The following is a 12,808-nucleotide window of genomic DNA, read 5'->3' on the forward strand; positions in this document are numbered from 1 at the left end:
GTCTTGCGTAGATCCATATAACTGCATATTTGATCAAGAATTTTCAGCTTAAAAAGATCTTATTAAAAAATTTATTGGAATTATTTAAATAATAAACTAGAAAAATTTATATATATATCAAAAATACAGCATCCATTTTATCTTAACAGTAGTATTTTATTTCTTAATAACTATAATTAGACAAGAAACTGTTTATTAACTCACCGTCATTAGGAAATAAGAAACACCCAAAAAAACATAAATAAAATATAGCGTTTTTGTATAGGCCACACAGAATTGGTTTTTTTTTTGGCAATTTTAATAATTATCAGTTCATAAATAAATCTATTTTTCCCTTTTGAAAATAGTGATCTATTGTATAATATATTATGTAACCTATAAACTAAATATAATTATTGGCAATCCCTTTAATTTTATAAGCGTGGTTTATTATATTCTTAATATATCCATGCCTTTTTTTTTTCTGATAATTTTATGGTGGTTTATATCATTTTTAATTTAATCTAAGGATGTTCTCAAGAAAGTATTTTGCAAAAGATTTTGTATTTATTTAAAACCTATTTTGTACTCGATAAATTTTTATACATTCACATGAAACATATTCACACTTATTAATTTGGGAATAAAGTTCTTATCAAGTTTTTCAATTTTTTCAAGCAATAGTGAAAAAAAATTGTACTTTAAACGGGAATCAAACCCTAAATCTCAAGCTTTAAGAATCAAATAATATCTCTTTGGAGTCAAACTATAGAAATCTCAATATGATAATTATTTTTTACAAGTCTACCTTATTACATAAATTTGGAATATCAGTCCATATTTGACTGACACTACATTCGACCAAAATGTGTTTTATTTTGTGTCCTATCATGAATACTATTATGTTATCGGTTTTAGTTTTAGTATTGTTTTATTGTTGATTCTATATTTAACCCTCTGGGGATATTTATCCCTCCGAGAGTATTTTTAAACTTCGAATATCTTCCTTTATGCAGGATTTATGATTTTAAATTGTATCTGGGGCTAAATTGCATAAAAAATGGTAAAATAAATACGCTTAGTATTTTTTTTAAATAAATCGGGACCGACACCACAGAACAAAATTGTGACTGATGCTAGCATCACTTTGGATTGAAAAATAGTTGTATTTTTAAAGGGAACCGTAGAAATTAATATTATTGGAAACACATAGGAACTTCAAAACCATTTTAAAGATATAAAAATGTACTAAAATGCTATTTTTGAGTACAATTAATAAGAAACAAAACTCAAAAGGTCACTAATAATATTTAAAATAAGTGGAATTTTAACGTTCTAAAAAATAATGAAATTTTAATGAAAACTTAATATTTACGAAGAAAAAGTACTATTTATGTAGGTACTTAAGATTCTGGAAGCTAAAAGCACAACAGTGTAGGCACCATACTAAAGCTTTTTTACCATCAAAAACAGAAATATATTTTTTCCTTTCATGGTACACTTTTCATGGGATCGTCCATCAGACAAAAGTAGTTTTGATGATTTTTTCGATCTTTCCAAAGGATTCCCTTGAAAAATTTCGAAAAATCTAGAAATATTAGTTTTCTAATGAAAAAAACGATATAATTTTTTTTAAATATACGATTTTTTTAATCTAATTCCCAGACCTACTCATAAATATCAAACATAACACTTCCGCTAAAAAGTTTTTCAAAAGTTTTTTCTTATAATTTTTGATTATTTTTTTTTTTTTTATTCTCCGTTATTATCTATTGTATAAGGGAATGGGTAACAGGATAACATTTCAATTTGGAGAGATCAAAAGATGTCAAAAAAAAACAATTTGAATTGTGTATTAGAATTCTTGAAAAGCGTGAAAATGGTTTTATTTTGAATACGCATAATAAAAGTAGAATAATTAATTTTAAATTTATAATAAACTTTGGGACAATAAATACTTACAAAAAAAAAAAAAAAAACGAAAAATATTGTCTATTTGGGTAATGCCTATACACACAAATAGTGTTAAGTCATTGCGAAGGTACATTTTTTAATTTTTGGAACTATATAGATTAGTTAATTAATAATAATAGATCGAAAATAATCAATAGTCGCTTAGAATAGGTACTATTGTGTGACTTTGAAGTATCTAAATATCCGAAGATGTCGCTCCTTCCTGTGTTATAAAATCATATAGTCTACAGTACAAAAGGAGGTATGATTTTGTGACTAACACATTAACTTCATTTCAGTGCAACCTACAACATTTTTATTTACGAAAACTTTGGAAATTGGGACGCGTTAGCATAATAAAACATATAGGTAGTCGTTAAGCTGACATGTTGAAGGCGTAGGTCTGAGAAAACGGCTCATGAAATATGAGATAGCTGAACTTTGCTGACCAAAATAACGACCGTCATTTCATTGAGTGATCAGTATTTAATTACCTATCAAGCACTTAAGAACGATCGAAAGCGCTCTTATATCAGCAAACGCAAACAATCTCTGATTTTGTCAAAACATACAATATGAGGTGTATTATTTCAGATTACTGGAATGAAGATTTTTTTTAAGAATGATTAATCAAATTTACACCTCTGGGAAAATTTGGCGGAAGTATTAATTTTATTGATAATTGTCTTTTTAAACAGAAAAAGAGACGTTAAGTAGTTTTTTTTTTTTGGTAAAATAAATCATAAAAAATTAATTTAAGATTTAAAAGTGTTGTTTTTAAATGGACAGCAAACATGTTTTACAACCGCTAATAGCTATATCTCATGGGTGTTTTGTAATTAATAATTGTCTAAAAGACAAATATATCCAAGATGTATATTTAATGGTACAGATTCATTCAAAAATCATAGGTGTTATGCCACATGTGCATCGTCTTCTTTATTTATTCGCACCGTGCATGAGTTTAGTTACCATATAGTAATAACATACATCTTTATTAATATAATTATATGAATGTTCATATAAGTTTATGGATTGTATATTTGTCTAATATTGAAAATTTATTTGTATTTTCTAAAAAATTTAAATAAGTAATTATGTTTAAGTACATTTATTATTTATATTTCGTCTCTTATTATCACAATTTCTAATGCCTATGATCAAAGCGATCGAATTTCTGTTTATTTCGAGTAAAAATTACTTCCAAAATGGAGGCACCAAAATTTTCACCGATTTTTTGCAATTTTCTAAGGTCCTTTAATAAAAATCTAGGAAATCACACAAAATATTTATTTTCTTATTTCGACACAAAAATCGGGTTCATTTAGCGATTAGGTGAGTAGTTTTTTTAGATATCGCATAAAATTTTGTAAAAAAGCTTTTATTTCGAAACGATTATGGCGAGTTCTCGGAAAAGATTCATATAATCGTAAAATGACTAAAGAAATTACTACGGAATACCACCTCTCGACACAGTCTTAGTCGATATCTCAGAAACTACTTCTCCAATCGTCAAAATGGCAGAATTTCTGATGTTTTTTTTGAATCCGAATTTCTCAAGAAAATGATATTTATATATATGAGCCAAAAAAATTCGCCAATTTTTTGAAATTATAGTTGTTTGAAAAATCGATAAAATCACCAAAAAAATTTGTACGGAATTTGATATTGTTTCTGAGATATCGACTAATATCGTAGGCCTAGGGCCTGGACGATTTAATATTAGTATTCCATCTACATTACTACAACTGTATTAACAATGCAGACAGCTTTATTAATCGTGGTTCGTATCTTGACTATTATCATACATTATACATACTTATCAACACATACAACGAACTAGACACTCTCTGTGTTGTTGTATAGGAAATAATCTTCAAATGTCTTTCAAAACCACCTTTTTCACTCCAGAACTCCAGTAAATATCTTAAAACTTGCGATTTTTGAGAATAGATCGTTTTCTACGGTAGTCAAGTTCCGAATTATTTTATAATTTTGGATACTTAAGCAGCAAATTCTAAGAGAGTATTGCCTAAATCGATAAGTCTTATAATTATCATAAAAACTCAAATAAATTTAGCAAATCGCACACCCAATAATTCGTAAAATAAATATCCAAATGAAATAAAATTAGGCATACACAATATGCACATAAACATGAAAGGCAGACCTCGAATGTAAAATTTTTTTAAAATTAAAAATTCCAAGATAAATAAATTTTTTGCTACTTTTTTTTAGTTTAAAAATGGTTTAGTTTAAAAGCGAAAACATGCCACACATTATTATTAAAAATAAAAGAAGACTTTGAAAATTAAATTATGAAATTAATAATAACATTAATGGCTTATAAATAAAATTTTCCATGGAAAGATGTTTTAATTTATGCCCATAAATTTTAATTTCATTACATTGTTTATTTCAGATAAGTTTATTAATAACATATACATATCTAAATATAAAAATGTTTTTAAAAACAAGGAATTATATATAATTCTGAGAGATTTTATAAATTGTTTAAAAATATCCACATTTGCTATAAATATGTTTGCAATAAATTAATAAATTTAATATAATCGTCGCTTAAGATGTGATTTTTTAATTCAATCTTTGTAATTATTCTATTTTAAACTTTTAATTAATGATAAAACTAATTGCTTTAATTAATTTATTGCCCAAATTTACTAAATTTTAATAAAAAATATATTTTTTATTTGGTAAGTCTATGGTATGTAGTAATTTCAAACTACATGTCATGCACTAATATGTTGATTGTAGTGTGTATATACAGCCGGGGTTCTGAAGCTGTGTTCAAGGCACACCCCGATGCGATCACCGAATCGTAGCGTCTACTCTGTGTTGTCATACCGGCCTCTGCTTTAACATTGCTATAATACTATTCCCAAGCTATTATTATTAAAAATACTTTTAAAAAAAATTCAAAACATTTAATATAAATGTAAATTATTATTTAAATATAAAAAAAAAAATCAAGTGATTTTTTTATTAAAATGATTTCCGTTCGTCAAACGCGTAATTTATTTTTACGAGGCATTTGTGTTGTGTACTTATTTTCATTTTTATCATTTTATATACAAATTCCAGGTAAACAAATTATCTTACATAGTCTCAAAGTAAACGATTTAATCACTAAAAATGTTTCAAAATTTATTTTTGAAGCGTAAAAATTTTTTAATTTAAAAATTATATATGATATTTAAATTGTGTTGCATATTTTTGATTTTGTTTTATAAATTTTATAGCTGACTGAGATCATTTCCAAAAATAATAAATCAATCAATTTATGCAAGTTTTCAATTAAACGTGATTGTTTTTATTTGAAAATACATATTATTTAGTTCAATAAGTGGTATTTGGGCGTTCTTTTATTTTATGTAAATTTTACATTCCTATCTTATCTTTTTTATAATTTGAATTCAAATTTTTTTAATTCAAAAGTAGATTAGTTTTAATCGACGACTAAATTTGAAACTTTTTTTGTTTATATGAATTTTAAATACCTTTTTTTTATCGGATTAATTTTTTTTATAAGATGTATAATAGACGAATTGGCTACAGAATTTGATTTATTTAAAAAGCTACGACTAAAATTATTAATTTCAGTGAAGCATTACAAATTTTCTCTATTATTTTAAAATGTTTATGATTAATAAATCAAATTATTTTAAATCGTATTCAATTCTTTTTTTGTATAAAATGGCCTTCTGAAACGTTTTAAAAATGATTCGTAGATACCTATTATTAAATTTCAACGCATATTGAATTTCAATATTGAAATGTATATCGTACAACGAACAGACATGTGTCTATAAAATTTCCGTTATTTTTTTAAGACCTCCTAGATTGTATGTAAATAGGAGTTTTGCATATTGTGTGATAATTTTTAAAGGTATCTAAGCTAGTAATGACATATTTTTCGCATATCAAATAATTGTGAATCCATCTATTGTCTAGTCTTTTAACCTTTTAACACACTTGTTACACGACAATGTTAATTTATGCCATAAAAGAGAGAGATGACGTTATTTGTACTGAGTGTTACAAGAAACAACGGCACAAATTATTTCTGTTGATTAACTAAATGTTGAATAAACAATTCAATCATGTTAATTAATATTCTTAATTTATGGATTATTAATATGAGCTTATATAAATAATTTATATTGTTACGCATTAAACTTCTCTTAATTATTCACTATTTATTTATACCTTACCAAAAACTGACTAGCGATTTTGTAAGTAAACAATCTATTCACAGCGATATTAACTATAGTTGTCTAATATGGCGATATTAGTTATAGTGTAGTTGGTAAAACATTACACGCCCTATAACTTCTGTAATTTTCGCCCAAATCAATATTTTTCATTGTTTATACATGATTTTTAAACAATTGACTACGTTGTTTTATCTCATGTTTTTTTTTTAAATTTAAATTATCGATTAGTTATATTTCTAGGATTCTCTTCTAAATAACTTTAGATTGATACGTTTTTTTAAAAAAAATCAAAACGAGCCCTGAAGTCTATGAGCTCTGATTTCTTAGACAAATAGTTTTAAAAATCAAATCATCCTTTGAGAGGTAACTCGGAAAAGTTATTTCTCAAGACACGTAAGAGCTTCTAGAAGCGTTTTTCTCCCTATTTCTTTATAATACTATTACTCTCGTACAGGCTGACCTTGAATATGTCTTTGTACTCTCTGTGAAAGCCAACAATTGACAGATTACCCAAACAGTTTACAAATTAGCCGGCTTCCCAATATATACGAACCTTTATACAATAATTTCCCATACTTCAGAAAGTTCAGAAAATGTATCTTTCCATTTTTGTCTAGGATTGTTTACATTCAAACAACTAAGGACGTTAGAAAGGTCGAAAGTCTAGAACTAGAGTCGCCACGAGAGAAATTCGATGACGCATCATAATTTTTTCTTTCTAATACGTTTGGTTATTTCGATATAAGTCATTGAATTTTTTTTTTATAAACGTGTTAATTCCATGAATTAAACAAAATATGGCTTCAATTATAATTAATTATCAATACTTGTTAACATTATAAAATATTGAAATCTAATAAGTATTTACGATTATTTATTTACAGTTTTCTAATATAGCGCCTTCTCCCCCCTGCACCCCGTTTTCGTCTATCACAGTTTAATTCATAAGATAAATAAATGTTCATTTGTAAATAATCGTAATAAAATTTGATTTTTTTAGGCTTATACGGTAATAATGGCATCTTACCAGTTAAATTATTTTTGGATAATATTCGTGGTAAAACTTTATTGGCTAAAATTCAAACCAAACCAACGCTTTTATGGTTTGCTTCGCATATTGGATTAGATCCTGAATATATGATGGATGTTTTAGCGTTACTTGGAATCGTTTTTTCATTTCTTGGGTAATAATTTCAAATTTTTGTAATTATACTATTTTTGGTAGTAATTTTTGTAAATTTTGTCCACAGATTTATATCCCAGAAATTGTGCGTGAAATTAGTTTATGCAATATTATGGATATTATATTTCTCGTTGTATCAAGTGGGGCAAGGCTTTAATCAATATTTAACGTAAGTTGATAAAAAAATCTCAGATCGTGTAATTGCAATTTTGGGTGTATTCTTGAGAAAATATTTTTCTAATAATCAAGCAGACGGAATGTTATTTGATTTGTTAATTTTTAGGGATGATCTTCTATTAGAAGCCGGCTTATTAGCAATAATTGTTGCCCCATTATTTTCACAAAGCCGACCAAAACGTTATTCCACTACGAAATCAGACATTATAACATTATGGTTGGTGCGTTGGTTGCTATTCCGTGTACTATTTTCAACAGCTATTTCGAAATTATTAAGTGGTACGCCTAAATGGTGGGATCTAAGTGGTAAGAATTCGATCACGTTTAATATCCTTAAAATCAATTAATATAATTCTTTTATTTTTCTAGCTTTTAATATTCATTTCGAATCAATTGCATTACCAACCCCATTAGCATGGTACTGTCATCATTTTCCAAAATGGTGGCTACGTTTGGTTGTGATTTATTCACAAGTAACAGAAGGAGCACTGCCATTTTTATTTTTTGTACCAATACGTGGTGTAAGAATTGTTGGATTTTTAAATCAGGTAAAATTTCATCGATAATGTTTAGGCCTTGGAATGTTTTGAAAAATGTCAAGCATCCGGCTGTAGCTTTGAACTTATTAATACGAGTCTGAATAATTTTTGACTTAGGAAAATTTGTTTGGGAACCATTGCTCTAGTAGAAAGATAATTTAATAGCAAATGCAGAAATAATGTAGAATCCACCATTTGACACATCAAAATTTTCAGTGTCTTGAAAGAAAGCTTTACATTTAATAAGTGTTTCCCCGATTCAAATTGTTTCAAATATATTGTAAAGAAACTACTCCTACTACATAAATTACAGCCGGTTGTTCAAGTCTCCCACTCTCCAAGGACTCAATCACTACGAATTTCCGCCTTTAAAACTAATCAATTTCTGTTGATTTTGCAGTTATTTTTACAATTATGTATAATCGTGACTGGTAATTTTAATACGTACAATATATTAATGATAACATTAATGATATCGTTATTGGATGATCAAGTATTTTATAAACGTATCAAAAAACAACGGGCCTCAAAATGGAGCCGATTATTTACATTCTTTTTGAATTTATTAATACATTGTTCAATTTTATATGGTATTTATGTGTTGTATGATATAAAATTCGATGGCAATAAATTAGATGGAAAAATTAGTAAGTAAAACTTCCATAAAACTATCAACTTCCAGGAAAGAAAAAAAGTTCCATACTCTTCTATATATTCTATATTCTTAGATCCCATTCTTAAATTCGTACATTAAGGTATTAAAATGTTTACTATATCTTTTATCTCAACCAAAATTTACCTTTATTCTTGAAAGTTCGCCTGAAACATCTCAATGTGACAATTAATGATTTGAAATCTAAACATCTCTTCTTTCTTTTGTAGCATTTACAAAATCGCAATTTGATGAAATAGCTATTAAAGCAATAACAGGGTCAGCATTTGTTGGATTAATATCATTAGCATTAACAATATGTGGTGTATTAACCGATTTGGGTCGAGAAGTAACACAAGGAAAACGTCCATTACGCACTTTATTCATTCCAATATTTTGTTCTTTAACAGCCATTTCATGTTTTGTTATGAGCACTGTAAGTTAATTTAAAATCTTTTACCCTTAGAGAATTGCGTAAGAATAAATTTTAATCTTCTTCCAGATTCCAGTCTTTACGATTGATTCACGTACGAATATCACCAAAAATGCTGATGTATATAATATTTATAAAAAGATTGAACCATACAAATTATTTAATAATTATAATTATAAATTATACAAAAGTTTAAATTCAATAAATGGTCGACCAGAGATCATCATTGAAGGTGCCAATAATATTGAAGGGCCATGGAATGAATATAACTTTTTATATAAACCAGGAAATGTGAATAATTCATTACCGTTTGTTGGTAAGTAACAGAAATGGAAATTTAAAAGCTCTGTGCATTCGATGAAAATACAAATAGACCCCCTAGTACTAACACCAAGGTGTCCTCTGCGCCCTTCTTTTCGTAGCCATTCTTTAATTCGGTAAATAACAGAACATCTTGCTATTAGAATGACAAGCTCGGGTGAAAGGGGTGTTTGAGACAATCCTTTCTCGTGCCAAGGAATTCGCTGCTTCATTCTCTTTAACCCCAAAGTAATAAATTATATTTTAATCTATTTCAGCACCATATGCTCCACGTTTAGACTGGCAAATGTGGACAGCATCATCTAGTTCGTACAACGAAAATCCATGGGTATTGGCACTTGCATATCGAATTTTAACTGGCCAATCTGAAGTGTTGCAATTAATTGACAAAGCACATTCACCATTCCAAAATCAACCACCCAAATATTTACGAGCTTTATTATATAATTATCATTATACATTATGGGATCAAAGGTAAGTTGCAATGTTTTGATTTTTCTAAAAGTTAAAGCTAAAAAAAATGGAAGACATTAATTCTTGTGGAATCGACAGAACCATAAAGTTTAAGGCCTCAAATAGAAAACAATAATAATGTTCAATAAATTTCGTTAATCAAATGGAGTTAGGCCGCTATAATTCAAACAAAGATAGAATTGCGACGCGATTTGCTTGCATAAGCATATCACGTCCTGTTTGTTTAAGACCTTAAATTTCAAAATAGTTATCGACAATCGGCTAGCAATTAAAACAATTTGCCTGAGAAACCTAATTAATCAATCTATACAAATTTTTACTTTCCGTTTAGGTGGCATCCAAGTTGGTGGACACGACAAAAAGTTGGTGAATATTTCCCAGTATTTACAAAGGATACAGTTTCATTACAAGATTATTTGCAATCACAAAAACTTCTTCCAGCCAATATAAAACAAGTACAATCTACAGTAAATCCAATAATAAAAATTGTTTTAGATAATTTAAGACATTTTGCTGCACAAGTTGAGGGTAGTTTCTTTTTATGGTCAGTATTTTCAGCTGGTTGTGTGATAATTCTAACAACTAGCAAAAAATAGATTAACAACAATAAAAACTAAAAAACAAACACCGAAGATTTATGAGAAATATATATTATATATATCAATAAATAATAGTGTTTTAGAGTCTGTTCAAATTGAAATGAGATCAATCATGAGAGGGTGTAAATAAATATGTATGAGTATGCATATGTACTGAAATTTATTCTCTCTCTCGATCGGTCTCATTTCAGTTAGATCGGACTATAATTTTTAAGAAATATATTTTTTTTAAATGTTCAATATTTATTAATTACAACACAGTAAAGATTTTTAATAATTAATTAATTGATAATTATAACTAAGATATATTTTAAAAGTATTTAGTTTACACGAAACACAAAATTCTTGTTAAGACATTTCGTAAACAGTGCTAGTCATACACGAATACTTGCAAGTGTAGCTTCTAGAAGAAAAGGAAGGAATTTTCCAAGGAAGCATTAGAGTTTCAGCAATAGTACTCACCTTTCTTTCGCAGAAGAATTAAAATACCAGAAATCGTAGAGGAGTAAGTGGTATTTAATACCGTCGAAATATTCTCTGTGAACACTCGAGCCTGTAGGAAGGCATTTGGTTTTATTGAAATTAAAATTCGCTATACTTCCTGCTAAAAAGTGGAAAAATCAGTAAAACGTGTGAGTACTTTAGGCATTTTTACGAAATTGTGACACGCCAAGACTGCTTAAAAGTGTTAATAAAGACACCCCAAGAAAGAATGTGGTGTATTAAGTCTATTGGATAAGATAAAATTCAATATGACCAGACTGGCGTTGTTTACAGGAAAAGATTTTGGTGCTTGACACGAATATCGACACGCTTAACTGTGAGCACAGCCAGGAACACCCAACCTTCCAATTTATTTATTTAACCATTAACTGGCGCCCTTTAAGGAAGTTGAGAACAATTCATATAATCACATCTTGCCATTAAGGATTGACGAATACTTTCGTGTACCATTCTGATATTGTTCATGTATGGCTAGCTAATGGTATTATTATTGCCTCGCTTATCGGCACGGGCAGTAAAATGGGTATGCGTGGCTTCTAGTAATATTTCTTCTAAGATTTGCAATAATTTAGAGTTTGGTGTCTGTTTTTAATGGTCAGCTGTCAAAACGAAATAAAATTGTTTTTGTTACTTCTAAACTTAGAAAAATAACTGCTATTAAAAAGTATTTTGACATGCTGTCAGCAAAAATGAGCTCACCCTTAAATTACTTTCATATTGTCTTAACATCAGTTTTAAGCTCCGTGTAAGTAACATAAAAAGTGTGTTAAAGATGTTTTTGTGTTAAGTTAAACTCGTTCACGAAATATAATTATTTTTAATGGTTGAGTTTACAACTGCAAAACGCGCGAAGTATCAACTACAAAGCGGCCTAAATATAATGGCGACTGTTAACTAACTCGAAAGCTCTTTAGTTGTAAACACAACCAGCTTACAATTTGTGAAGCTATGCATTTATTGATTGTCTCTATATTTATAATTATTTTTTTGAAACAATTTTATAATTTTCTTATGCTTAAAAATTTTTGTAAAACCTTTTTTTGCACTGTTTTTTTGTAACTGAAATCATGATTCATGACTTATTAAGTATTGTATTTCAAAACTTGTAAAAACCAATGTGATATTGCTAATATACTTCTTAATATTTTTTTTATAAAAATTTTTATGTTATGTTTTAATTCTAATAAATTATTATTTAAATAAGTTTTTTCATCTAATTTTTAAGTTTTCATACTTCTTTTCCTTCTTATGATATCATGTTACAGCTAAATTAGGTAATAATTTTAAGTACAATTCTTTAATAAAGTTTGCAACCAGGCGCTTTCGGATATCAGTTTTTCTCAGTGGGCCACCCGGAAATTAGTTTTCTTCTGCTTTTAAGTGGAATAAAGGAATCCACAATTAATTAAAATTCCTGAAATAATAAATTTTGAGAGTTCTTGATGAGTAGATCAGAAGTCTTCATAGACTCAAAGTCCTAATAAGTTGTGAAATATGTGGTGCCTAAGTATAAGGCTTTTGAAGAAAAGTTGCTGTTGAAAATGACCCTGATTTTATTTTAGACCTGTTCGATTTCCCGCAATGTGGTGTGGAAAATTTTTATGAGCCTTTTGAGTCTTTTTATGTATAAAATCCAGGAAATTAAACTTTTTTCACTCATCGCATTTTTATGTCGTGTATTTTTGAAAGATTTTTAAAAAAAATTTTCAGAAATTTTTCTACTCCTAGAAATTTACGCCATGTGTGTGTATTATTTACT

The 12,808-nt window shown here is 27.9% G+C and overlaps 1 protein-coding gene across 2 annotated transcripts; it reads left to right on the plus strand.

Annotated features, from left to right (window-relative positions):
• Positions 1–4,940: 4,940 nt before the first annotated feature.
• Positions 4,941–12,179, plus strand: LOC123298176 (lipase maturation factor 2-like). Of its 2 annotated transcripts, XM_044880104.1 has the most exons (11): positions 4,941–5,034; positions 7,168–7,351; positions 7,418–7,519; positions 7,634–7,833; positions 7,897–8,075; positions 8,467–8,713; positions 8,949–9,154; positions 9,221–9,467; positions 9,730–9,946; positions 10,025–10,033; positions 10,290–12,179. In XM_044880104.1, exons 1-11 carry the CDS (start codon positions 4,941–4,943, stop codon positions 10,540–10,542), a joined length of 1,938 nt encoding a protein of 645 aa, XP_044736039.1. In that variant the 3' UTR covers positions 10,543–12,179. The 2 variants fall into 2 exon arrangements, with proteins under 2 accessions (XP_044736039.1, XP_044736038.1); XM_044880103.1 differs by lacking the exon at positions 10,025–10,033 and having other exon boundaries at positions 10,278–12,179.
• The last annotated feature ends 629 nt before the right edge of the window (positions 12,180–12,808 follow it).

This window comes from Chrysoperla carnea, chromosome 4, assembly GCF_905475395.1.
Source record: "Chrysoperla carnea chromosome 4, inChrCarn1.1, whole genome shotgun sequence".
Lineage (NCBI taxonomy): Eukaryota > Metazoa > Arthropoda > Insecta > Neuroptera > Chrysopidae > Chrysoperla > Chrysoperla carnea.